General features: G+C 36.7%; 4 protein-coding genes and 1 long non-coding RNA gene across 5 annotated transcripts; 1 reads left to right on the top strand and 4 right to left on the bottom strand.

Annotated features, from left to right (window-relative positions):
• Window positions 1–79: 79 nt before the first annotated feature.
• LOC122591259 lies at window positions 80–6,051 on the bottom strand. Its single transcript, XR_006322686.1, has 2 exons — window positions 5,861–6,051; window positions 80–358 (listed from the first exon to the last, which is right to left on the bottom strand). It is a non-coding gene; the product is annotated as an uncharacterized LOC122591259 (long non-coding RNA).
• LOC122591258 (G-type lectin S-receptor-like serine/threonine-protein kinase At1g61370) lies at window positions 2,706–5,502 on the top strand. Its single transcript, XM_043763496.1, has 7 exons — window positions 2,706–3,511; window positions 3,602–3,712; window positions 3,792–3,982; window positions 4,081–4,291; window positions 4,460–4,697; window positions 4,813–4,960; window positions 5,046–5,502. The coding sequence occupies exons 1-7, from the start codon at window positions 3,049–3,051 to the stop codon at window positions 5,346–5,348; spliced, it is 1,665 nt and encodes a 554-aa protein (XP_043619431.1). The 5' UTR covers window positions 2,706–3,048; the 3' UTR covers window positions 5,349–5,502.
• A 1,128-nt stretch (window positions 6,052–7,179) lies between the features above and the next one.
• On the bottom strand, window positions 7,180–10,407 carry LOC122592256 (G-type lectin S-receptor-like serine/threonine-protein kinase At1g61370). Its single transcript, XM_043764447.1, has 7 exons — window positions 9,099–10,407; window positions 8,906–9,022; window positions 8,516–8,703; window positions 8,196–8,406; window positions 7,872–8,109; window positions 7,584–7,731; window positions 7,180–7,500 (listed from the first exon to the last, which is right to left on the bottom strand). Exons 1-7 carry the CDS (start codon window positions 10,405–10,407, stop codon window positions 7,198–7,200), a joined length of 2,514 nt encoding a protein of 837 aa, XP_043620382.1. The 3' UTR covers window positions 7,180–7,197.
• A 1,334-nt stretch (window positions 10,408–11,741) lies between these two features.
• Window positions 11,742–21,073, bottom strand: LOC122592255. The gene is made up of 14 exons (XM_043764446.1): window positions 19,503–21,073; window positions 19,298–19,408; window positions 19,022–19,212; window positions 18,711–18,921; window positions 18,332–18,569; window positions 18,063–18,210; window positions 17,654–17,954; window positions 13,725–14,939; window positions 13,520–13,630; window positions 13,243–13,433; window positions 12,932–13,142; window positions 12,553–12,790; window positions 12,283–12,430; window positions 11,742–12,174 (listed from the first exon to the last, which is right to left on the bottom strand). The coding sequence occupies exons 1-14, from the start codon at window positions 20,836–20,838 to the stop codon at window positions 11,872–11,874; spliced, it is 4,953 nt and encodes a 1,650-aa protein (XP_043620381.1). The 5' UTR covers window positions 20,839–21,073; the 3' UTR covers window positions 11,742–11,871.
• Window positions 21,074–22,327: 1,254 nt separating this feature from the next.
• LOC122592781 (universal stress protein PHOS32-like) lies at window positions 22,328–24,316 on the bottom strand. Its single transcript, XM_043765093.1, has 2 exons — window positions 23,517–24,316; window positions 22,328–22,665 (listed from the first exon to the last, which is right to left on the bottom strand). Exon 1 carries the CDS (start codon window positions 24,223–24,225, stop codon window positions 23,521–23,523), a length of 705 nt encoding a protein of 234 aa, XP_043621028.1. The 5' UTR covers window positions 24,226–24,316; the 3' UTR covers window positions 22,328–22,665; window positions 23,517–23,520.
• Between the last annotated feature and the right edge of the window lie 480 nt (window positions 24,317–24,796).

Here is a 24,796-nt window from a genome sequence, read left to right as displayed (position 1 = left end):
AAATTTATATATCTTCAGACTAACCGTCAATAAACGGACCTGAACACTAGTTATAATGTATATTATAACTCGAGTTATATCGGCCGGAGTAACAATAGAACATAAACTTTAAAATAGGTTCAGAACAATGACATGACAATAATTACCATAAAAGAAAGGAAAACATGGTTACCATGAATTGTAAATCTACTAATAAAAAAACTTTTGATAGTTTTTTTAATTTTTTTTTAACAGTGAGTTAGTAATTAGTGTTCGAGACACCACAAGAACATCTAATTGGACCGTATGCGGAGCTTGAACCACGCATGCCCGGAATAGAACCCAAAACTTTTGAAAAATCACCCATAGTAATCCACTCCTACAAATGTAAAAAGGAGATTCAAACCCACATCGAAAGATGAAAAACCCAAAACTTTAGTACCATAAAAAGATAGAATCTGTGATAGTGTAAGTGCGAAATAAACAAAATCTTTGTGGAGAAAAAATAAATAAATAAAAGTTTTGGTGATGAAGTTGATATATCTAAAACTATAAAAATTAACTAGGTAGTGAGGTAATAACAAAAACCAAATATAATTGGTGGTCCAAATAATAGAGCTGAAAACTAAATTAATATGTTGGTAAAAAAACAAATATTTCTATATCTATACTTCCCTTATAAAACAAACTATTCATTCCCCACTTTTTAGCTTTTAGCTCTTGAAATATCTAAATTACTCCTCGCCTATATTCATTAACTTAAATATTTTTACCTAATATACCCCTAAAACCCTTAATGAAATTATTTATAACAGATTTCTCCCAACTCATAAAATAACTATATTACACATCGCTACTCCACCGTTGTCACAGCCAACGCCGCCACCCTTCTTCGTCGCCATTACTATTCACCCTTCTAGTACTATTAACCTAAACCTTTTAATTAAGATTTAATATATATTTTATCAATGAATATGATAAATTTAGTCATAGCATTTTATTGGATCCAAGATGAATAATGTATACACTTTAACAAATTTAACAAATATATAATTGCTCTGATCCCCAATATATAGTGATAGAACAAAAATTACTAAGCCCCCTACTCAAAACTTCAAGAACAGCTACTGCAAATGTAACAACATAAATTACGTCAACCAATTAAAATTTTTATTTAATATGGGATTCAGGGTGTATTTTTCTTTATCTTGATAACCAATCATACCAATATAAATAAGAATGATTAGATTAGATATTTAAACCATACTTAATATAACCATCCCGTCTAATACTGCTACTCGCATCTATGCGATTTTAACAGTATAAATATCATTAATTGTATTAGTAATGAACCTTTGGTGCCGTCAAAGTCATTCTTTCCATATTGTGGATGACAATGAAGCAGAGAAACTAAAAGCTATTTCAGTGTTATTCTCGGGGTTATTGAAGAAGAGATGCATGCTATCATTATGCTCAAGTTCTTGAAAATTAAATCAGAAAAGTCAACTATTAGACTCGGATACTGTAAGAAAGATAACAGCTTCATGTCAAGGGTACACAACAGAAGATGTCCAAGATGCTTAAACAAATTAGTTGCCTACATATATACTATATTTAGTGTAATGCACCATATGGTATTTTAGCAACACTCTCAAGATTTTGACCTATGCGGTAAATATAAGAGATCAATAAAATTTAATGTTATTAAGATCGACTGAGATACTGACTATGAGCACAAAATTCAGAAGTTCACTCATAATAAACTACCAGCTGACTAATTCTAGTTATTTCAGTCTTGTAAAATGATTTGTGAGTCAAACAATGACTAACCAGTTCCTACTTAGACTTTTCAATAAACCTGTCCCTAATGAAGCCTCACACAGATTTACTTTCATCATGTGACTTCGTGTGGTTCTAAAGTGGCTCTATATATTAAATTGCACTAGTAGCCCTTGGCACAGCCAAAATCACACTTTTTATATTGTGGTAGACATTAAAGAGATAACCTATAGATATCAGGCATTATTCTCCAGTGTTTTTTTTATACATGACATGCTAACAATATTCGTGAGAATATTAAGTCTAGTCAGAGAGATCAAGTGTGAATTTACAAATAGGAAAAAAGCATACAATATTATTAGTTATTCAATCCAAGAACAGAGAAGAAATTCATAGAATGTTACTCCAAATCATAAGGATATAACCTGCAGAAGGATGATGGATATGGCAACTAGAAGAGCTACTGATGTAAACCGCTTCTGCATGACATGCTTGTATACCCTGCTTATTTTTTTACATCACTGCTGGGCGACAGATATATTGACTAAAGATAGTCCCCTCTCCTTAGGACAGACTCTTGTATCTGCCAATCAAGTTTTCGAGCTAGGCTTTTTCAGTCCAGGTAATTCCACTAACCGATATATTGGTATATGGTTCAAAACTGTTTTTGCAAGGGAAGTTATATGGGTTGCAAACAGAGAAAATCCACTTTCAGTTTCTGACACTAACTCTAGTCTAGTTATTGGAAACGATGGGAACATGAGGATTTTAGATGGAGAGAACACCACTCTCTGGTCAACTAACATAAATGTCCAGTCCAATGGAACATATGCAATACTTACAAACACAGGAGATTTTTCTCTTAATGATACCACCTCTGGATCAATTTTGTGGGCGAGTTTTGATTCTCCAGGTAACAGCTTATTACCAGGTATGAAACTTGGGACAAAAGGGAAAACACAAGGGAAACATTTATTGACATCATGGAAAAGTAACGACGACCCAACACCAGGAAATTTTGTAGGGGCACTTTCAGCAGAGCAGCCACCACAAGTTTTCATTTGGGATGGTTCAAAGCCTTACTGGAGAGGTGGGCCGTGGGATGGAGGAAAATTTATAGGTATACCGCAGCAGGAGGCTGGATACTCCAATCTTATTAGTCTCATACCACAGACCTCACAAGAAGGAGCCTATCTCACCCTTGATGTTTATAGCTTATCCAATATCCAGTGGCTTTATTTAAAACCTGATGGAGTGTTGCAGCTGATTTACTGGGATGATGATGATAACATGTGGGAATCTAGTTGGGAAGTACCAGAGAATCCTTGTGATGTTTATGGATTTTGTGGCGCTTTTGCAATTTGTACAAACAAAAAGTCTCCTATTTGTGAATGCTTAAGAGGGTTTGTACCACTGTCGAATGATGAATGGAGCAAAAGCAATTGGACTGGAGGTTGTGTGAGGCGAAGTGAACTTTTGTGTGAGAGGAATAGAAGCAGTTTAGCTTCTGGAAACACGAAACCTGATAAGTTCCGCGCGCTAAAAGGGATCAAGCTCCCGGATCATCATCACTTTTTTCCGTACATGGATGCCAACCAATGCCAGCAATGGTGTTTGGGTAACTGCTCTTGTAAAGGATATTCCTATGTAGAAGGCATTTACTGTATGGTTTGGACTCAAGACCTTATTGATATCCAGCAGTTCTCAACTGGGGGAAAAAATCTTTACTTACGTCTTGCTTATGTGGATTCAGGTAAGTGCAAATTCACATTGAGGTATATACTCACTTATTTAAGTTTCTTAATTATTAAATTTAGCTATATGGCTCATAAAAATTCTATAGGTGAAGAAACAAAAAGAGCAACACTCATCATCACTCTTACAACCATAGGGGGTGTACTCCTCTTAGGTGGTTTCATATTCGGATTATGTAGATGGACAACTTATAAGAAAAGTAAGAAGGTATATCTTAGATATCTCCATTATCCTAAGATGAATAAGTTATCCATATGTGTCTATAACTGTCTCTGTAGGAAGGAGAACCATGTTAAATCACCTCAATTCGCACGATAAAATTGTTTCAAGGGACACACTTCAAAAAGAAGTTCACACACAGGAGTCTTATGAATTGCCTATATATGAGTTCAAAGAAATAACAGCTTCCACTGACAACTTCAGCTTCAGAAACAAACTTGGCGAAGGAGGATTTGGGGCAGTTTATAAGGTAATAACAAACTTCTATTGACAAACAAGTTTTTGTCATGTATGTTCCAACTTCCAAGCAACCGAATTAGAGCGTTGAAACATTAAATTAATATATAGGGAATTCTAGATGATGGACAACAAGTAGCAGTGAAGAGGCTGTCAGGTGACTCTGGGCAAGGAATTGAAGAGTTTAAGAATGAAATCATGTTGATCTCTAAGCTCCAACACAAGAACCTTGTTAGACTTTTAGGTTGCTGCATTGAAGGGAAAGAGAGATTATTGATTTACGAGTACATGACAAACAAAAGCTTGGACACTATTCTCTTTGGTCAGTCTGTTTTTCTTACTTCATGTCTTCATCAGTCACACATCAAATTCAGATATGTGTGTATTTGTGGTTGTGTGTGTGTGTTATACAGTTATACTATTTCTCGGCAGCAGATAATTTAGTGTCTTTTTACTGACCTCGCTCACAACCTAGTTTCTTCTTCTCCAGATCCGAAGAAACGCACACAACTTGATTGGGCAACTCGTTTCAACATTATTCTGGGAATTGGTCGTGGACTGATTTATCTTCACCGTGATTCTTGTTTAAGGATTATACACAGGGACTTGAAGTGTAGCAATGTTCTGCTTGACGAGAGAATGAATCCCAAGATTTCAGACTTTGGATTGGCACGAACTTTCCAAATGACCCAAGAGCTGGCAAATACTCATCGGATCGTGGGAACATAGTAGAAATTTTTCTTTCCTCTCTAATGTCTGACAACTTTTATTCCATCAATATGATGGCAAACTGTTACGTGTCTTGATCAAAAGCTAACTATATCTCCCTTTTTTTAAATCCAGTGGCTATATGTCTCCTGAATATGCCATGGGAGGAGTAATGTCAGAGAAATCAGATGTGTTTAGTTATGGAGTAGTGCTATTAGAGATCATAAGTGGCAAAAGAAATTCCCAACTTATAGACCGTGAACAAGTCTATCCCCTTGCTCATGTAAGTATAACCATACCACATAACTTTATCAATTTCATGAAAAAAGCTTTTGATGGTTTCTTACAAAGTAAGACATATATATCAGGCATGGAAGTCATGGAAGGAAGGCAGAGAAATCGAACTGATGGATCAAACATTAACAAATACATCATGCCTGTCAGAGTGTCTGCGATGTATACATGTGGGACTTCTTTGTGTTCAGGACTTGGCTAAAGATAGGCCAACGATGACGGAAGCCCTTTATATGTTAAGCAGTGAAATTGATCTACCAGAGCCAAATGAACCATTATTTACTTTACAAAGGCTATCCGGAACCAGCATCGGGCAAACACACGAAAACATGTTTTCTATAAATGGAGTCACTATCTCGATGACCGAAGGTCGGTAACGAATATAGGAGGGTACTTTGGAATTTTATTCGTTATGCTTATTTTTTTCTCGGTTCAATACTTCAACCCAAAAGTGGCCTAATAACTTCATGTAGTAATTGAATTTAAGGATTAGTGTTTGGAAATGCATTCAACTAAGTCTCGAGTTTATAATTTGTATGCATACACCTTAAAAACACTTATATATTGTGAGCATACAACTTTTCAAATAATGCTATTGTATCTATTTGATTGTAGCTTTAACAGCCATGTGGCAACTTCAATGTCAGCAAGAGTATATATATACACGATAGCAGATAACAAAATATCTGAAAAGCTATATACATACAATAGAATTCCGGTTATAATTTGTATGCACCCAAACTAAAGGAAAGGAATAGCAGAAGGCAATAAAATACAAACCCTAATAGCAGTGATTATCTGTAAGCAATTAATTAACGCAATCACATAATAATTAGAGTAAAGATTAGTATATGAGATATCGGATCGATAAATAACTATGAAAATTTACCTTAGTGAACAAAAAGATCGCTCCGTTGATGGCGTCCCCGTGCAAATTAGGGAAATAATAGTGGATAGAAGGAAGGAAGGCTTTTATTATTAGGATCTATTTCAAATTTTTGCAGAGCATTCAGAATGTGCAACTTTTTAAAAACTCGAATTTGTCATTAAATAACTTTAAAATAACAAATTTGCCACTTTTCTTTTATAGATTTATTATTAATATACTTTAGATTTTACATATTGTCAATAAAAATTAACGATTGTTTTTGATCGAGTGAAATGAAGTTAAACCTATAATATAGACCATAGTTGTTAGACTCTTACGAGCCAAGTCTCTTTACACCAGAAACGAGACGACTCGCTGGATGACTCGTTTTTCTCTTACTTTTACGAGTCGCGGTAGGATTTTTTAAGTAATTAGTCTTAGTTTTTAGTTTGTTAGACTCATATCGAAGGGTTGTTAGACTCATATTGAAGGATTTTTTAAGTAATTAGCCTTAGCTTTTAGTTTGTGCCGATTAATTTTAAGGATAAACGGGTGTAGGTCTTTTTCTTATTTATTTATTTTTTGCTATCAATCCTCACTAGCATAGTTCAAATAAATTCAAGATGTAAACTTGAGTTGGTCAAACTCGAGTTGACTAGGTCGAAACACAGACTTGAGTTAGTCTGAGTCTGACACTCAACGCGGTCCTGTTCATGTTTAACTGTTTAAGCCTATATGTTGATTTGTTAGGTTTAGGTTTCAATAAAAGGTTTTGTTGCAATTATAGTCGTCGGTATGATATCTTAAGTAGAGATTACCTCATACTCTCAACATGTATACTCATTTGGTATTGTAATCAGAATGATTAATTAATGAGTATTGATTCTTCTATTCTGTTCGTGTTTCTGTACTTCTTTGATTCATAAATGGTTGCAACTATTCTCGAAAAACAGCTAAAAATTGTTACAAGTTAACAGTCATACCTCTTCAACAATCAGGAAGTAAGAATTAATGGCCAGGACAAATGGTAATATAATTCTTGACCCTGGCAAGGGATACTGCCCCTCGATCTCTGTTATATTAACGGATATCAAGCTATTTTTAACGAACATGCACTTTGCAGTCACTGACTCATACTTGAGCTCAACTCTAAAACCCCTTAGTCTCGATCATATATAAACCACTATTACACATAATGGCAGATGACACTAAAATTACTTAAGATAATCGAGTTATCATTACACACGCGTATGAGCTTTTTCCTAATACTTTATAAGAAATTTTGTAACAAAATCTCAACATATATATTAATTTTGAATATAGTTAATTCCAAAGTGCCATCTGTCGTGGCTGGCTGGCTATCGCCCTTCAGCCATGGATGTAGTGACTGCATTTATAGAACATATACTATTGGCATCCTGTCGAATGCTGGTACCGGGCAGCCTTTGTAAAGTAAACAACGGTTCTTTTGGTTCTGGAAGATCAATTTCACCGCTAAGCATAGAAACCGCTTCTGTTATTGTTGGCCTATCTTTAGCCAGGTCCTGAACACAAAGAAGTCCCACGTGTATGCATCGCAGACCCTCTGATAGACATGACGACTCTCTCAATGCTTGATCCATAAATTCTTCTCCTCTTCCTTCCTTCCAAGATTTCCATGCCTGAAAATATATGATTTTGTTTTACATGAAAACATAAAAGTTACTTATTTGGTATGGTTTTATAAGTTAAACATTATACTTACATGTGCAAGAGGATAAGTCTGTTCCCGATTGATCAATTCATTGTTCCTCTTGCCACTTATGATCTCTAATAGCATTACTCCATAACTAAAAACATCTGATTTCTCCGAAATAACTCCTCCCATTGCATATTCAGGTGACATATAGCCGCTGCATTTTATCATAAAAACAAGAATCGCAATCCATTTTCAATATACTATAATCAACATATATATTTGTAGTATCTTAAGTGAGTTTAAAACATTGCATATAAAGAGTCACGGTGTTACAGAGGAAAAAGGATTTCTCACTATGTTCCAATAATGCGGTGAGTATTTGCCAGTTCATGTGTCATTTGAAATGTCCGTGCCAATCCAAAATCTGATATCTTGGGATTCATTTTCTCATCCAGTAGAATATTACTGCACTTCAAATCTCTGTGTATGACCCTTAAACAAGAATCACGATGGAGATAAATAAGCCCACGACCAATCCCTTGAATAATGTTGTACCGTTTTGCCCAATCAAGCTGTGTTCGTTTTATAGGATCTAAGCATAATAAATTTGTGAGCAAGCTAAATAATCAAAAGCTTGAAAATTGTTTAAACAAAAAAACCAAGTTAATTTAAACTAACCAAAGAGAAATGTGTCCAAGCTTTTGTTAGTCATGTACTCGTAAATCAGTAATCTCTCTTTTCCTTTAACGCAGCAACCTAAAAGTTTAACAAGATTCCTGTGTTGGAGATTGGAGATCAATACTATTTCATTCTTGAACTCTCCAATTCCTTGCCCCGAGTCAACTGACAGCCTCTTGACTGCTATTTCCTGTCCATCATCTAGCGTTCCCTGTTTTTTAGTTGTATAATGTGTTGAGTGGTTGGTTCTCGATCTGTATGGATCGTCTGAAAAATGTATAACATAAACTAGTTTGTGAATACAAGTATATTAGTATTACCTTATAAACGGGCCCAAATCCGCCTTCACCAAGTTTGTTTCTGAAGCAGAAGTTGTTAGTGGCAGCTACTATCTGTTTGAACTCATATATCGTCAATTCCAAAGAATCCTGGTTAAGAACTTCTTGTAATATATCCATCGAAATAGTTTCATCCTCTGAGTGTAGGTGATTTAACATGGTTTTCCTTCCTGCATAGTGAGTTTCAATCGACACACATGGATAACACATTCATGTTTAAAATAGTTGCAATATATAGAGTTAATGAAAAATGAGTTAGTTGACACGGAACACCCTTTATAGCCTAATATATAGACAATAAGACAACTAACTGTGTGAGCAATCTTCTTTTTTGCTCACATTAACAAGAATGATCAAATGATATGTTCTTACCTTTTTTGTATGTCATACACCTGTATAAACAAAACACAAAGGCAACTATAACTCCTAAAAGTTCACGCCCTACGATTGCGAGATTGATGGCAAGTGCTACTCCATTCGATTCTTTGCCTATAAAATTGTGTTAGTCTCATGTAGCCATGTAGGCAAATAAAATCCTGCAGAAACATAAAGAACTGCCATTTACCTGATTCGGTATAAGAAAGGCGTAAGAAAAGATCCTCCCCATTAAACGAGAACTGCTCGATATCCATGAGATCTTCTGTCCAAGCCATACAGTAAATGCCGATCACAAAGGCATATGCCTTGCAAGAACAGTTACCCAAGCACCAGCGCTGGCATGCATCAGTATCCATGTTTGGAAAATAATGATAATGATCTGGGAGCTTGACAGATTTTAGAACCTGAAATTGATCAGGCTTAGTCTTTCTAGAAGCTATGCTACTTTCATTCATCTCGCACAAAAGCCCACTTCGCCTCACACAACCCCTTGTCCAATTGCTTTTTCTCCATTCATCATCCGCCTTTGGCACAAATCCTCTTAAGCACTCACAAATAGGAGACTTGTCGTTTCTACAAATTGCAAAAGCACCACAGACACCGTAAACATCACAAGGATAATGTGGTGCTTCCCATCCAAAATCCCACATGTTATCATCATCATTCCAGTATTTCATTTGTAACACGCCACGAGGTTGTAAATAAAGCCATCGGAAATCAGATGAGTCTAAAAGGTTTATCGTGAGATATGCTCCTCGTGAGTTATCTGGGATGAGACTTATTAATTCTGAGTAACCCGGATCCTGCTCTGGTATACCTATGAACTTCCCTCCGTCCCATGGCCCACCTCTCCAGTGTGGCTTTGAACCAACCCAGATAAAAACTTGTGGTGGCTGCTCTGCTGAAAGTCCAACTACATAATTTCCAGACGCTGGATCATCATCATTTTTCCAAGATGTCAATAATTGGTTCCCTCGTGTTTTCCCATTTGTCCCAAGCTTCATGCCTGGTAATAGACTATTACTGGGATGGTCAAAACTTTCCCACAATATTGATCCCGAGACGGTATCATTAAGCCAAAAGTCTCCTGTGTCTGTAAGCTTTGCAATTGTTTCATTGAACTGGAGCCTTACGTTTGTTGACCAGACAGTGTTACGCTCACCATCTAAGATTCTCAAATTCCCATCATTGGCAATTTTTAGGCTACACTTTTCGTCAGAAACCGAGAATGGATTTTCTCTGTTTGCGACCCATATAACTTTCCTTGAAATGATATTTTTGTACCATATGCCAAGATATCTCTTTGTGGAATTACCTGGACTAAAGAAGCCTAACTCAAATAACTGATTAGCAGAGACAAGAGTATTTCCTAAGTAGATTGGACTATCTTTAGTCAATGTATCAGATGCCCTGCCCCTGCTGTCTTGTAACGAAATTATCAGGATAAACAAGCATGCCATATATAAGTGGCCTACTGCAGTAACTCTTCTGGCCATTATCAGGATACCTTTTTAGCTGAAGTATATAGGATTCCGAATCTAATAGATTACGAATACCAAGTCTCTTTCAGTTTGGGATACTATTCACATATTCATATTTCAAATTATGACCAAATCGTTTCTCGGTAGTATAGTAAAAGAAGACTGTTCCTTCAGTACTACCTCAATACTGAGATATTCGCTTTGACGTTTTTATCTAATTCCCACTAGTTACAACTAATGATATAAAATCTTCTTTAAAGAACTCAAATCTAACCTCCTGATAGCTATAGTTTTCCTACCTTGATGGCAACCACGATATAAACAAAATGATATTGGATGAACCAGAGAGTTGGAAAAGTTCCAGGGTCAAAATTACAAAGTCAACATTATCAAAGTTACTCATCAGGGAATTCATCAGGGAATTGTAGATTGGTAATAACATCAGGTTTCGGTTATGCTTTCATTGACTCTAAAATGCAGTCAATCAAGGCTTTGATCAAATGCTCATTTCTTACAGGACTTGAATAGACTTTGGTAGGGCTTGTTGTTTATCTCTAAACTTATAAATGTATTTAATAGACATAACAGAACTTCGATAATGATTCAATATGGGCATAAACAGAGGGACACCAATGAAGATTGGCTCTTAAAAGGAGGTAACTGTCTTGTATTAAAGTTTTGACATTTTCATTTTCGTTACCTAAAACTACATAGCAAGTTAAATACATGTGGATAAACTGTCTAGTAGCTCTTGTTGACAAAGACTTACACCTATTAAGTAAAAGTTAGCATTGCACTGAAGTTGATTATTTGAAATGGAAGTCTATTGAACTAATTTGGGTCCACTTGTAGCTTTAGTGGTAAAGTTAATTTATGTGAAAAATGGCAATAATAAATATGCAATATCTCTGAGGCAATGGGTTTCTGTTAACCATTTTAAGGACTTGAACCACTTGAGTTCCTTATCAGCGTAACCGACTATCAGTTGCTTAGGTGTCAGTAAAGGTCATATACTCGAACTCTTAACATGATAAATTTGGCTTGTTATATATAGATATTGGGTTCTTAGCCTCCATCAAACTACTGGTGGTTGACGAAGGCTCAAAACTTTTTAAGATCAGGGTTAGTTGCTCTGTCTAGGAACTTATGTGAACCTGAACTATAATAAGCTGAATTTTGGTTTTGCTGGAAACCGTGGGAGTAAAGTTTTGAAGATGTTAACTTCTTTTATATAATAATGAACTTAGTTCTCTTTAACTGAACTTTTTAAGACCTTAAGAAATTCTACTTGATTAATAATCGTGAATAGAGTAGGTGAATTGTCGCTTTTCTCTACGTGCAACTATACAAGCAAAAAAGATGTGACACGAATATATAGATATTAACTCTTGTTCTAGATCCTTTTAAGAAGGTCATTTTATCAAACTAAAACTATTGATAATACCTTGAATACAAATCCATATAATGTTTCATTGTTCTTTATCTCCCTACAGCCATGGATATAGTGACTTCATTTACAGAACACATGTTATTGGGTCCCTGTCCAATGCTGGTACCCGATAGCCTTTGCAAAGTAAATAATGGTTCTTTGGGCTCTGGAAGATCAGTTTCACTGCTTAACATAGAAACTGCTTCTGCCATCGTAGGCCTATCCTTCGCCAGATCCTGAACACAAAGAAGTCCGACATGTATGCATCTTAAACCTTCTGATATACAAGTTGACTCTGTCAGCGCGTGGTCCATCAATTCTATTCCCCTGCCTTTACTCCATAACTTCCATGCCTGGTATAGATGTTGTATGTAGTGTCAAACCATAAAAAGCTTATATGGAAAATTCTATATGAGATGATGTTATCTGATACCATTTTATGAGTGGAAATTTTTACTTACATGTGCAAGAGGATAGACTTGTTCCTGATGTATAAATGCAGTGTTCCTTTTGCCACTCATAATCTCTAATAGCATTACTCCATAACTAAATACATCTGATTTCTCTGAAATTACTCCTCCCATGGCATATTCAGGAGACATATAGCCGCTGCATTGCATAAAAAAAAATTAAAAAAGCGTATAGTTAGCTTTTGATCAAGAAACATAACAGTTTGCCATCATATCGATGAAATAACAGTTGTCAGACACTAGAGAGGACAAATTTCTCACTATGTTCCTACAATCCGGCGAGTATTTGCCAGCTCTTGGGTCATTTGGAAAATTCGTGCCAATCCAAAGTCTGATATCTTGGGATTCATTTTATCATCAAGCAGAACATTGCTACACTTCAAGTCCCTGTGTATAATCCTTAAACAAGAATCACGATGGAGATAAATAAGTCCACGACCAATTCCCTGAATAATGTTGAAACGAGTTGCCCAATCAAGTTGTGTGCGTTTCTTTGGATCTGGAGACGAAGAAACTAAGTTTTGAGCAAGTTCGGTGAAATGAACCTAAAGGATGTGGCCTAGGACTATAAACATACATATACACATATAAGGATATGAAGTTTGACAAATGAAACACACAATAGCCAAGTTAAACTGACCGAAGAGAAAAGTGTCCAAGCTTTTGTTGGTCATATACTCGTAAATTAATAATCTCTCTTTCCCTTCAATGCAGCAACCTAAAAGTTTTACAAGGTTCCTGTGTTGGAGCTTGGAGATCAACAATATTTCATTCTTAAACTCTCCAATTCCTTGCCCAGAGTCACCTGACAGCCTCTTCACTGCTACCTGTTGCCCATCATCTAGCATTCCCTATTATAAATCAATGTAAACACTTACTGCTGGCCCTGATTCAATCACTTGAAAAATATATAACATAAAATTAAGTTTGTGAATACAAGTATGTTAGTACCTTGTAAACGGGTCCAAATCCTCCTTCACCAAGTTTGTTTCTGAAGCTAAAGTTATCAGTGGCAGCTATTATTTGTTTAAATTCATATGTAGGCAATTCAAAAGACTCTTGGCTAAGGACATCCTCTTGTAATGTGTCCCTCAAACCAATTTCATCCTTTGAATGATATTTATATATGTTGATTTTCCTTCCTGCAGGTAGATTGGTTATCCATGTTATAGATAATAAAGATATCTACTATAGACTTATTCAGAACAATTTCTTTTTTGTTTCATACCTTTCTTGTATGTTTTCCATCTGTATAAACAAAACATGAAACCACCTAAGAAAAGTACACCACCAATGGTCGTGAGAGTGATAAAGACCGTCGCTCCTCGTGTTTCTTTTCCTATAAAACTATGTTAGACTCATATCCACAAATAAAACTATGTAGGAACACGAAGAAATGGTAACAGACCTCCACAAGAGAATGCACAATTTACCTATTTCTGCAAAAGCGAGACGCAAGAAAAGATTCTGATCCCCGGATAGGAACTGTTTGATATCCACTAGGTCTTCTGTCCAAGCCATACAGTGAATGCCGGTCACAAAAGTATATGCCTTACAAGAACAGTTATCCAAGCACCAGCGCTTGCATGCATCACTATCCATGCTTTGAAAATAGTGATAATGATCTGGGAGCTTGACCCCTCTTAGAATCTGGAACTCGTCAGGCTTATTGTTTCCATTAGCTAAACTACTTTCATTCTTCTCACACAAAAGTTCACTTCGCCGCATACAACCCCTAGTCCAGTTACTTTTGCTCCACTCGTCACTGGACTGTGGCACAAACCCTTTCAAGCACTCACAAATTGGAGACTTATTCGTACAAATTGCAAAAGCACCACAAACTCCATAAAAATCACAAGAATTTGTCGGTTTTGCCCAATGAAAGTCCCACATTTTAGTATCATCCTCCCAGTAATACAGCCGTAACACACCCTCAGGATTTAAATAAAACCATTGACGATCAAGTACGCTTCGAAGGTTAAGAACGAGATAGGCTCCTGATTGTGAGTTATCAGGCATGAGACTCATGAGATTCGAATACCCAGACTCTTGCTCAGGTATACCTATAAATCTCCCTCCATCCCAGGGCCCACCTCTCCAGTACGGCTTTGAACCATTCCATATAAATGCTTGCGGTGGCTGCTCTGCTGAAAGCCCGACTACAAAGTTTCCAGTGGCTGGATCATCATTACTTTTCCATGAAGTCAATATATTATTGCGTTGTGTTCTTCCAATTGTCCCAAGCCTCATGCCTGGTAATAGACTGTTACCAGGATTGTCATAACTTTCCCACAAGCTCGATCCCGAGAGGGTATCATTAAGAGAGAAATCTCCCATATCCGTAAGCTGTGCAATTGTTTCGTTAACCCGTACCATTAGATTTGTCCACCAGACAGTGTTCCTCTCACCATCTAGGATTCTCATGTTCCCATCGCTTCCGATAGTTAGGCTACAATTTGTGTCGGAAACTGTGAGTGGATTCTCTCTGTTTGCAACCCATAAAATATCTCTAGTAGTAACATTTTTGTACCATAAACCAATATATCGGTTAGTGGAGTTACCTGGACTGAAGAATCCGAGCTCAAAAACTTGATTGGTAGAGACAAGAGTTCGTCCCAAGGAGATAGGACTATCTTTAGTCAATATATCTGTCGACAAACAGATTTGTGATGAAATAATCAGGATATATGAGCATGTCATACAGAAGCGGTTTACTGCAGTAGCTCTTCCTAGAGCAATTAACTTAGGTTTCTTTGGATCCTGGTACATAGTACTATTTCTAGAATTTGGACCTCTACCCTTCCCTTGTTTTATGGTAATCAAGTTGTTCTTTTGTAGTATAGGTAAGAAAATCAACTTGGTTTCTGTGGTACTCCTTTCACAATGTGATATATACACAGACTTTACAGATCAAAATCGGTCTACTTGCATATAGTGATACTTTCATTGTGGTGCACACAATTATACATCAGTCAAAGCCACATAAAGTCAATGTGGTGGAAGTAAACAATAGACATATGTGGATCTCATTAGGGAATTGGGATTTGATCATTTCATTTGGTTTCACACAATGTTTTCATTTTTCATTGACCAAAAGATGAGGAAACTTCCTTGGAGTTTTGATTAAAAACAGCTAATCAACGGGTTGACTAATACTTTATAGGGCTCAAACAAATCGAATCAAATGGCTTATAGTTTATCATCATTCTTTCAGTGGTTATAGAAAGCAGTAACTAGTTTTACAGTGCTGAAGATTGATGCTTATTATTCTGGTAAAAACTTTTAGTTGAAGCTTAAAATGACCGTTTTCTTGATCCAAAATATGTCAAGTAGAAAAAATACAAGAAATAGCAAAATGTGCTGGGCAAACAAGTTGGGTAATGGGTCTGGGTAAAGTGACCATATAGTCTTGGAACTTTTGAATACTAATATAACGAATTAGTTTACTATTAACTCCATCTCTATTAACTGTGTTATTCATTGCTGTAATATCATTTCTAAGTTGGCATGTTCACCAACCACTGGCGACCCCACCGACCAACCCTCTAGTATCCCCATATTTGAGCATCAGCCCATTTCTCAGACCACCACTTCCCTCAGTGAAATACATGCTCAAACATATGATCCAGGGGGTTTACAGTGATCAGAAATGGGTCAAGGTTGTATTCTTGTGGACATTACAGTTAAAGAACAACTGTTGGGCCATCTCTCAGACACCACTTCCCTCAGTGAAATACATGCTCTAACATACCCAAGAAGTTACTATTATCAGAAATGGCAAATGGTATTGTGGAAATTTCAACAACTGTTGGACCATCTCTCAGACCACCATTTCCCAAAGGTGATAGACATGCACAAATATATGTGACCTGGGGGGGTTTCAAAGATCAGAGATGCCACAAGGTTGTATGCTTACTGTTGGCAAAGCTTACGTATACTTGTGACAAAAGGTTGATCACCGGCAACCCAGATCGGCCAACAATCAGCTATATATATATCTAACTTATTTTAGGGACCATTAGGGACTGTAACCTACACATGTATAAGTCGTGGTGGCGGTGGTCGCCGTCGCCGGAGGATCATGGTGGTGGTCGGAGATGATGGTGGTTGTATAACTTACACATGTGTAAATACAATGTAAGTTGTACTTACACATGTGTAAGTCGTGGTGGCGGTGGTCTCCATCGCCGGAGGATCATGGTGGTGGTCGGAGATGATGGTGTGGTGGTGGTGATGGTGGTGGTCGGAAATGAAATGATGAAAAATGAATGATTGAGAAGTGTCCCTAATGGTCCCTAAAATAAAGAGTCCCTAATTTAACTTTTCCCTATATATATATATATATTTCAGAGATGCAATCATACAACCAACACACCTCGTCCAAGTTGTATGTAATCTCCCCCCAACCACCGATAATAAGCTACATCAAACAATGATATGTTATACACTATTTCTTATATATTAGTATATAAACAAATATTTATATTATCTTATGAGATATAGCCATTACTAATTTTCCAAAAATGCATCCTCATTCGTATCCAATGCCCATAGTATATTACAAGATGGCATAAAGATAAAAAATAAAAATAAAAAGCATCTCATTCAAAAGCATGCTGATTTTAACACATAAATAACAAGGTTTCCATCCAGATTTAAAGAAACTAAACCATAAAACTGAAAAGCAACAGCGCAGCAACTTGTTTACAAGTCGAAACCAACCTCTCCATCCTCCTCAGATTTCCAAACAGATGTAAAAAACAAAGAAAACACCCAACAATAAGACACTTCCTTCGGTTTCAAAAGGCTTACATGTTCATAATCTTTCCTTTCCGCATCCTAAGCATATCCAAAGCATTCACATTTCCACTTGTTTAAGATGGCCTTTCCATATCTGCATCGGCTTCCACCACATATAGTTATTAGTAATTCCATACAAATTGTGATACTAAATTTCACCTATATTCGGTCCCAAAGAACAATAAAGAGTGTATGCAAAAGGCCCTGAGAGCTGGATACATTCTTATGACCAAAAAAATTGATTACTAGTTAAATAGCTGGATACACCAATGAAGATTGGCTCTTAAAAGGAGGTAATTGTCTTATATTAAAGTTTTGACATTATCATTTTCGTTACCTAAAACTACATAGCAAGTTAAATACATGTGGATAAACTGTCTAGTAGCTCTTGTTGACAAAGACTTACACCTATTAAGTAAAACTTAGTATTGCACTGAAGATGTGACACGACTATATAGATATTAACTCTTGTTCTAGATCCTTTTAAGAAGGTCATTTTATCAAACTAAAACTATTGAATAATACCTTGAATACAAATCCATATAATGTTTCATTGTTCTTTATCTCCCTACAGCCATGGATATAGTGACTTCATTTACAGAACACATGTTATTGGGTCCCTGTCCAATGCTGGTACCCGATAGCCTTTGCAAAGTAAATAATGGTTCTTTGGGCTCTGGAAGATCAGTTTCACTGCTTAACATAGAAACTGCTTCTGCCATCGTAGGCCTATCCTTCGCCAGATCCTGAACACAAAGAAGTCCGACATGTATGCATCTTAAACCTTCTGATATACAAGTTGACTCTGTCAGCACGTGGTCCATCAATTCTATTCCCCTGCCTTCACTCCATGACTTCCATGCCTGGTATATATGTTGTATGTAGTGTCAAACCATAAAAAGCATATTTGGAAAATTCTATATGAGATGATGTTATTTGGTACCATATTATGAGTGAAAATTTTTACTTACATGTGCAAGAAGATAGACTTGTTCCTGGTGTATAAATGCAGTGTTCCTTTTGCCACTCATAATCTCTAATAGCATTACTCCATAACTATATACATCTGATTTCTCTGACATTACTCCTCCCATGGCATATTCAGGAGACATATAGCCGCTGCATTGCATAAAAAAAATTTAAAAAGCGTATAGTTAGCTTTTGATCAAGAAACATAACAGTTTGCCATCATATCGATGAAATAAAAGTTGTCAGACACTAGCCAGGACAAATTTCTCACTAGGTTCCTACAATTCGGCGAGTATTTGCCAGCTCTTGGGTCATTTGGAAAATTCGTGCCAATCCAAAGTCTGATATCTTGGGATTCATTTTATCATCAAGCAGAACATTGCTACACTTCAAGTCCCTGTGTATAATCCTTAAACAAGAATCACGGTGGAGATAAATAAGTCCACGACCAATGCCCTGAATAATGTTGAAACGAGTTGCCCAATCAAGTTGTGTGCGTTTCTTTGGATCTGGAGACGAAGAAACTAAGTTTTGAGCAAGTTCGGTGAAATGAACCTAAAGGATGTGGCCTAGGACTATAAACATACATATACACATATAAGGATATGAAGTTTGACAAATGAAACACACAATAGCCAAGTTAAACTGACCGAAGAGAAAAGTGTCCAAGCTTTTGTTGGTCATATACTCGTAAATTAATAATCTCTCTTTCCCTTCAATGCAGCAACCTAAAAGTTTTACAAGGTTCCTGTGTTGGAGCTTGGAGATCAACAATATTTCATTCTTAAACTCTCCAATTCCTTGCCCAGAGTCACCTGACAGCCTCTTCACTGCTACCTGTTGCCCATCATCTAGCATTCCCTATTATAAATCAATGTAAACACTTACTGCTGGCCCTGATTCAATCACTTGAAAAATATATAACATAAAATTAAGTTTGTGAATACAAGTATGTTAGTACCTTGTAAACGGGTCCAAATCCTCCTTCACCAAGTTTGTTTCTGAAGCTAAAGTTTTCAGTGGCAGCTATTATTTGTTTAAACTCATATGTAGGCAATTCAAAAGACTCTTGGCTAAGGGCATCCTCTTGTAATGTGTCCCTCAAACCAATAGGATCCTCTAAATGAAATCTATATATGTTGATTTTCCTTCCTGCCAGTAGATTGGTTATCCATGTTAAGATAATAAAGATGTCTACTATAGACTAATTAAGAACAATTTCTTTTTTGTTTCATACCTTTCTTGTATGTTTTCCATCTGTATAAACAAAACACGAAACCACCTAAGAAAAGTACACCACCAATGGTCGTGAGAGTGATAAAAACTGTTGCTCCTCGCGTTTCTTTTCCTATAAAACTATGTTAGGCTCATATCCACGAATAAAACTATGTAGGAACACGAAGAAATGGTAATAAACCTACACAAGAGAATGCACAATTTACCTATTTCTGCAAAAGCTAGACGCAAGAAAAGATTCTGATCCCCAGATAGGAACTGTTCGATATCCACTAGGTCTTCTGTCCAAGCCAAACAGTGAATGCCGGTCACAAAGGTATATGCCTTACAAGAACAGTTACGCAAGCACCAGCGCTTGCATGCATCACTATCCATGCTTGGAAAATAGTGATAATGATCTGGGAGCTTGACCCCTCTTAGAATCTGGAACTCGTCAGGCTTATTGTTTCCATTAGCTAAACTACTTTCATTCTTCTCACACAAAAGTTCACTTCGCCGCATACAACCCCTAGTCCAGTTACTTTTGCTCCACTCGTCACTGGACTGTGGCACAAACCCTTTCAAGCACTCACAAATTGGAGACTTATTCGTACAAATTGCAAAAGCACCACAAACTCCATAAAAATCACAAGAATTTGTCGGTTTTGCCCAATGAAAGTCCCACATTTTAGTATCATCCTCCCAGTAATACAGCCGTAACACACCCTCAGGATTTAAATAAAACCATTGACGATCAAGTACGCTTCGAAGGTTAAGAACGAGATAGGCTCCTGATTGTGAGTTATCAGGCATGAGACTCATGAGATTCGAATACCCAGACTCTTGCTCAGGTATACCTATAAATCTCCCTCCATCCCAGGGCCCACCTCTCCAGTACGGCTTTGAACCATTCCATATAAATGCTTGCGGTGGCTGCTCTGCTGAAAGCCCGACTACAAAGTTTCCAGTGGCTGGATCATCATTACTTTTCCATGAAGTCAATATATTATTGCGTTGTGTTCTTCCAATTGTCCCAAGCCTCATGCCTGGTAATAGACTGTTACCAGGATTGTCATAACTTTCCCACAAGCTCGATCCCGAGAGGGTATCATTAAGAGAGAAATCTCCCATATCCGTAAGCTGTGCAATTGTTTCGTTAACCCGTACCGTTAGATTTGTCGACCAGACAGTGTTCCTCTCACCATCTAGGATTCTCATGTTCCCATCGCTTCCGATAGTTAGGCTACAATTTGTGTCGGAAACTATGAGTGGATTCTCTCTGTTTGCAACCCATATAATATCTCTAGTAGTAACATTTTTGTACCATAAACCAATATATCGGTTAGTGGAGTTACCTGGACTGAAGAATCCGAGCTCAAAAACTTGATTGGTAGAGACAAGAGTACGTCCCAAGGAGATAGGACTATCTTTAGTCAATTTATCTGTTGACAAACAGATTTGTGATGAAATAATCAGGATATATGAGCATGTCATACAGAAGCGGTTTACTGCAGTAGCTCTTCCTAGAGCAATTAACTTAGGTTTCTTTGGATCCTGGTACATAGTACTATTTCTAGAATTTGGACCTCTACCCTTCCCTTGTTTTATGGTAATCAAGTTGTTCTTTTGTAGTATAGGTAAGAAAATCAACTTGGTTTCTGTGGTACTCCTTTCACAATGTGATATATACACAGACTTTACAGATCAAAATCGGTCTACTTGCATATAGTGATACTTTCATTGTGGTGCACACAATTATACATCAGTCAAAGCCACATAAAGTCAATGTGGTGGAAGTAAACAATAGACATATGTGGATCTCATTAGGGAATTGGGATTTGATCATTTCATTTGGTTTCACACAATGTTTTCATTTTTCATTGACCAAAAGATGAGGAAACTTCCTTGGAGTTTTGATTAAAAACAGCTAATCAACGGGTTGACTAATACTTATAGGGCTCAAACAAATCGAATCAAATGGCTTATAGTTTATCATCATTCTTTCAGTGGTTATAGAAAGCAGTAACTAGTTTACAGTGCTGAAGATTGATGCTTATTATTCTGGTAAAAACTTTTAGTTGAAGCTTAAAATGACCGTTTTCTTGATCCAAAATATGTCAAGTAGAAAAAATACAAGAAATAGCAAAATGTGCTGGGCAAACAAGTTGGGTAATGGGTCTGGGTAAAGTGACCATATAGTCTTGGAACTTTTGAATACTAATATAACGAATTAGTTTACTATTAACTCCATCTCTATTAACTGTGTTATTCATTGGTGTGAGATCATTTCTAAGTTGGCATGTTCGCCAACCACTGGCGACACCCACTGACCAACCCTCTAGTATCCCCATATTTGAGCATCAGCCCATTTCTCAGACCACCACTTCCCTCAGTGAAATACATGCACAAACATATGACCCAGGGGGTTTACAGTGATCAGAAATGGGTCAAGGTTGTATTCTTGTGGACATTACAGTTAAAGAACAACTGTTGGACCATCTCTCAGGCCACCACTTCCCTCAGTGAAATACATGCTCTAACATATGACCCAAGGGGGGTACTATGATCAGAAATGGCACATGGTTTTATGGAAATTTCAACAACTGTTGGACCATCTGTCAGACCACCATTTCCCTCATTGATAGACATGCACAAATATATGTGACCTGGGGGGTTTCAATGATCAGAGATGCCACAAGGTTGTATGCTTACCGTCGGCAAAGCTTAAGTATACTTGTGACAAAAGGTTGATCACCGGCAACCCAGATCGGCTAACAATCAGCTATATATATCTAACTTATTTGGTAAAATATATATATATATATATATTTCAGAGATGCAATCATGCAACCAGCACACCTCGTCCAAGTTGTATGTAATCTCCCCCCAACCACCGATAAAAAGCTACATCAAACAATGATATGTTATACACTATCTCTTATATATTAGTATATACAATATTTATATTATCTTTTGATATAGCCATTATTAATTTTCCAAAAAAATGCATCCCCGTTCGTATCCAATGCCCATATCATATTACAAGATGGCATAAAGATAAAAAAATATATATATAAAAGCATCTCATTCAAATGCATGCTGATTTTAACACAAATAACAAGGTTTTCATTCAGATTTAAAGAAACTAAACCATAAAATAGGAGAGCAACAGCTGCAGCAACTTGTTTACAAGTCGAAACCAACCTCTCCATCCTCCTCAGACTTCCAAACAGATGTAAAATACAAAGAAAACACCCAACAATAAGACACTTCCTTCGGTTTCAAAAGGCTTACATGTTCATAATCTCGGCCCGTTCAATCATCCTTTCCATATCCTAAGCATATCCAAAGCATTCACATTTCCACTTGTTTAAGATGGCCTTTCCATATCTGCATCGGCTTCCACCACATATAGTTATTAGTAATTCCATACAAATTGTGATACTAAATTTCACCTATATTCGGTCCCAAAGAACAATAAAGAGTGTATGCAAAAGGCCCTGAGAGCTGGATACATTCTTATGACCAAAAAAATTGATTACTAGTTAAATAGCAGAGCAAAGGTTGCTTTTTTCTAGCATGTTGACTTCTTAATTTTAAGAACATAGCGAGTAAGCTCCTAATTAGAGGTTTCTATACATGTAACATGTCCAATCTGTCGAAAGAGGTGGCAGTTTTGACCCATTAATCTATGCAATTTGGGTTAGGCATTTTCATTAACAGGTCAAATGGGCTACATAACTAAAATAAACAATTGTTTTAACTTATCCTTGTTCAGCTCAAATACGTCCATTATGCTTGATTTAGCTATCCAATTTCAATCCACATTTGGTCATACAAAACTTAAAACTATAACTTTCATATACTGTATTTACAGTCAAAATGGCCAAAATTGTTAAAAAACTTAGTTCCATATTAGCATATAATACAGCATCTAAACAACTGACACAAGTGCAAAGCCCTTCATAATAAAGAAAATCAGTCAGTGATAATACAGCAACTAAACAATTGACAAATAGTCCAGATACCTAAAATCATCTAAACATATGGAAAAAAACCAAATGCACATACTAGAATCTTAAAACCAGCAGAGTTATATTCAATGAGAAGTGATTCGTACACCACAAAAAGTACATCTTTTAATTAGCAAGGCACACTGCACAAATGATTTAAAGCGATAAATGTGGTACATGAAGTAAATTGTGGTGTACGAATCACTTCCATCAAACCCAAACCCTAACCTGTTTATTTATCCGAAGCATCATGAAACTCGGGTTCCTCTTCAGGAACCGGAAACAACAGCTCGTCACCAACGCCATTCTTATCGCAAACTTTAAAAGGCGATCCAACGACAACTCCATCCGCATTGTCATCATGATCATCAGGGAACCTAACAACAACAACAGGACAAACACAATGATGCACACAATAATCACTCACACTCCCTAACCCTTTCCCCCTAATCCTTCTCTTCTTTCTATTTCCAAACCCTAAACTTCCCATAATTACAGCACTTAACCCTAATCTTTCAACTTCTAAACACAATCTCTCCTTCATATCATGATCTTTTACAATATGTATCCTAAAATTCAATTTATTCTCGATCAAAGGCCTCGCCAATTCCTTAGCTTTATTGTTGGTAACTATATCGAATTCGTCTTCTTGTTTTCGCTTCGATTCTTCCGTTTCTTCCTCTGGCTCCACGGCGCCCCAATCGGCGCCGTAGAGTACGGAGGTTGGGCGGACGTGAAGGAGGATCACGACGTCGTTTGGTCGGAGGTAGTTTTGCACCGCCCACTTTACGGCGTATGCGCTTTCGTCGCTTAGATCGACGGCGATCGCGACTTTCCGTTGACTTCCGGCGGTTAGATTGTTGCCAGATTTAGGAAACCGTGGGGAAGACGGTGGGATGATAATCGCCGGGGATGTAGGTTTTTCAGGTGACGTCATTGCTGGTGGTGTGGAGCGTAAATAAAATAGATTTGTTGGGGGGTTTTAGAAGGTTGAAGAAGAAAAGATGATGATAATTGAGGGTGTTATGCTGACTAGTATATTCCTTTTATCGTCAACTTTACTACTTACGATAAAAATAAGTTTATATTTAGAAATCTTATCTTTATTTGTATCTACTAGTATCGAGTTTTTAATGGAGGGGATTATTACAAATTTTTTACTATTTTATTTGTATGCTTCGGGTATATTATATTAAACTACATAGTTCAAGTCGGGAATAGTAATGACGTTAAAAAATCTGAGTTTTCGTCTATCGTCGTGAGTCATGGGCTTAAAAAGTAAAACAAGTAGTGGACATTTAGACTTGCTAAAATATCAAATAAACTAAAACTATTAAATTTAACGAGAAAATAAAGGGACTCAACATTTTAAATTGAGTGGCAAATACTAATTGTTACAATATCAATTAATTATCTCCAAAGGTTAGTCAATTATTCAATGTTCATGTTCGAATTTAAACTCGAATTACTCCGTATTAAACACAACTAAGCAATGACAAAGTTGCATG

The sequence above is a fragment of the Erigeron canadensis genome, chromosome 3 (assembly GCF_010389155.1).
Source record: "Erigeron canadensis isolate Cc75 chromosome 3, C_canadensis_v1, whole genome shotgun sequence".
Taxonomy (NCBI): Eukaryota; Viridiplantae; Streptophyta; class Magnoliopsida; order Asterales; family Asteraceae; genus Erigeron; species Erigeron canadensis.
This window is presented reverse-complemented; position numbering and strand designations above follow the sequence as displayed.

Coding starts and splice junctions, on each gene's coding strand:
- LOC122591258 (XM_043763496.1), top strand. CDS start 3,049: ATGTGGGAATCTAGTTGGGAAGTACCAGAGAATCCTTGTGATGTTTAT. Junction 3,713..3,791: donor ATGGACAACTTATAAGAAAA/GTAAGAAGGTAT, acceptor CTGTCTCTGTAG/GAAGGAGAACCATGTTAAAT. Junction 4,292..4,459: donor CTTGGACACTATTCTCTTTG/GTCAGTCTGTTT, acceptor CTTCTTCTCCAG/ATCCGAAGAAACGCACACAA.
- LOC122592256 (XM_043764447.1), bottom strand. CDS start 10,407: ATGGCCAGAAGAGTTACTGCAGTAGGCCACTTATATATGGCATGCTTG. Junction 7,732..7,871: donor CACCGCATTATTGGAACATA/GTGAGAAATCCT, acceptor GATAAAATGCAG/CGGCTATATGTCACCTGAAT. Junction 7,501..7,583: donor AGACTTATCCTCTTGCACAT/GTAAGTATAATG, acceptor ATATATTTTCAG/GCATGGAAATCTTGGAAGGA.
- LOC122592255 (XM_043764446.1), bottom strand. CDS start 20,838: ATGTACCAGGATCCAAAGAAACCTAAGTTAATTGCTCTAGGAAGAGCT. Junction 19,409..19,502: donor TCTAGCTTTTGCAGAAATAG/GTAAATTGTGCA, acceptor ATAGTTTTATAG/GAAAAGAAACGCGAGGAGCA. Junction 19,213..19,297: donor ATGGAAAACATACAAGAAAG/GTATGAAACAAA, acceptor ATCTACTGGCAG/GAAGGAAAATCAACATATAT.
- LOC122592781 (XM_043765093.1), bottom strand. CDS start 24,225: ATGACGTCACCTGAAAAACCTACATCCCCGGCGATTATCATCCCACCG.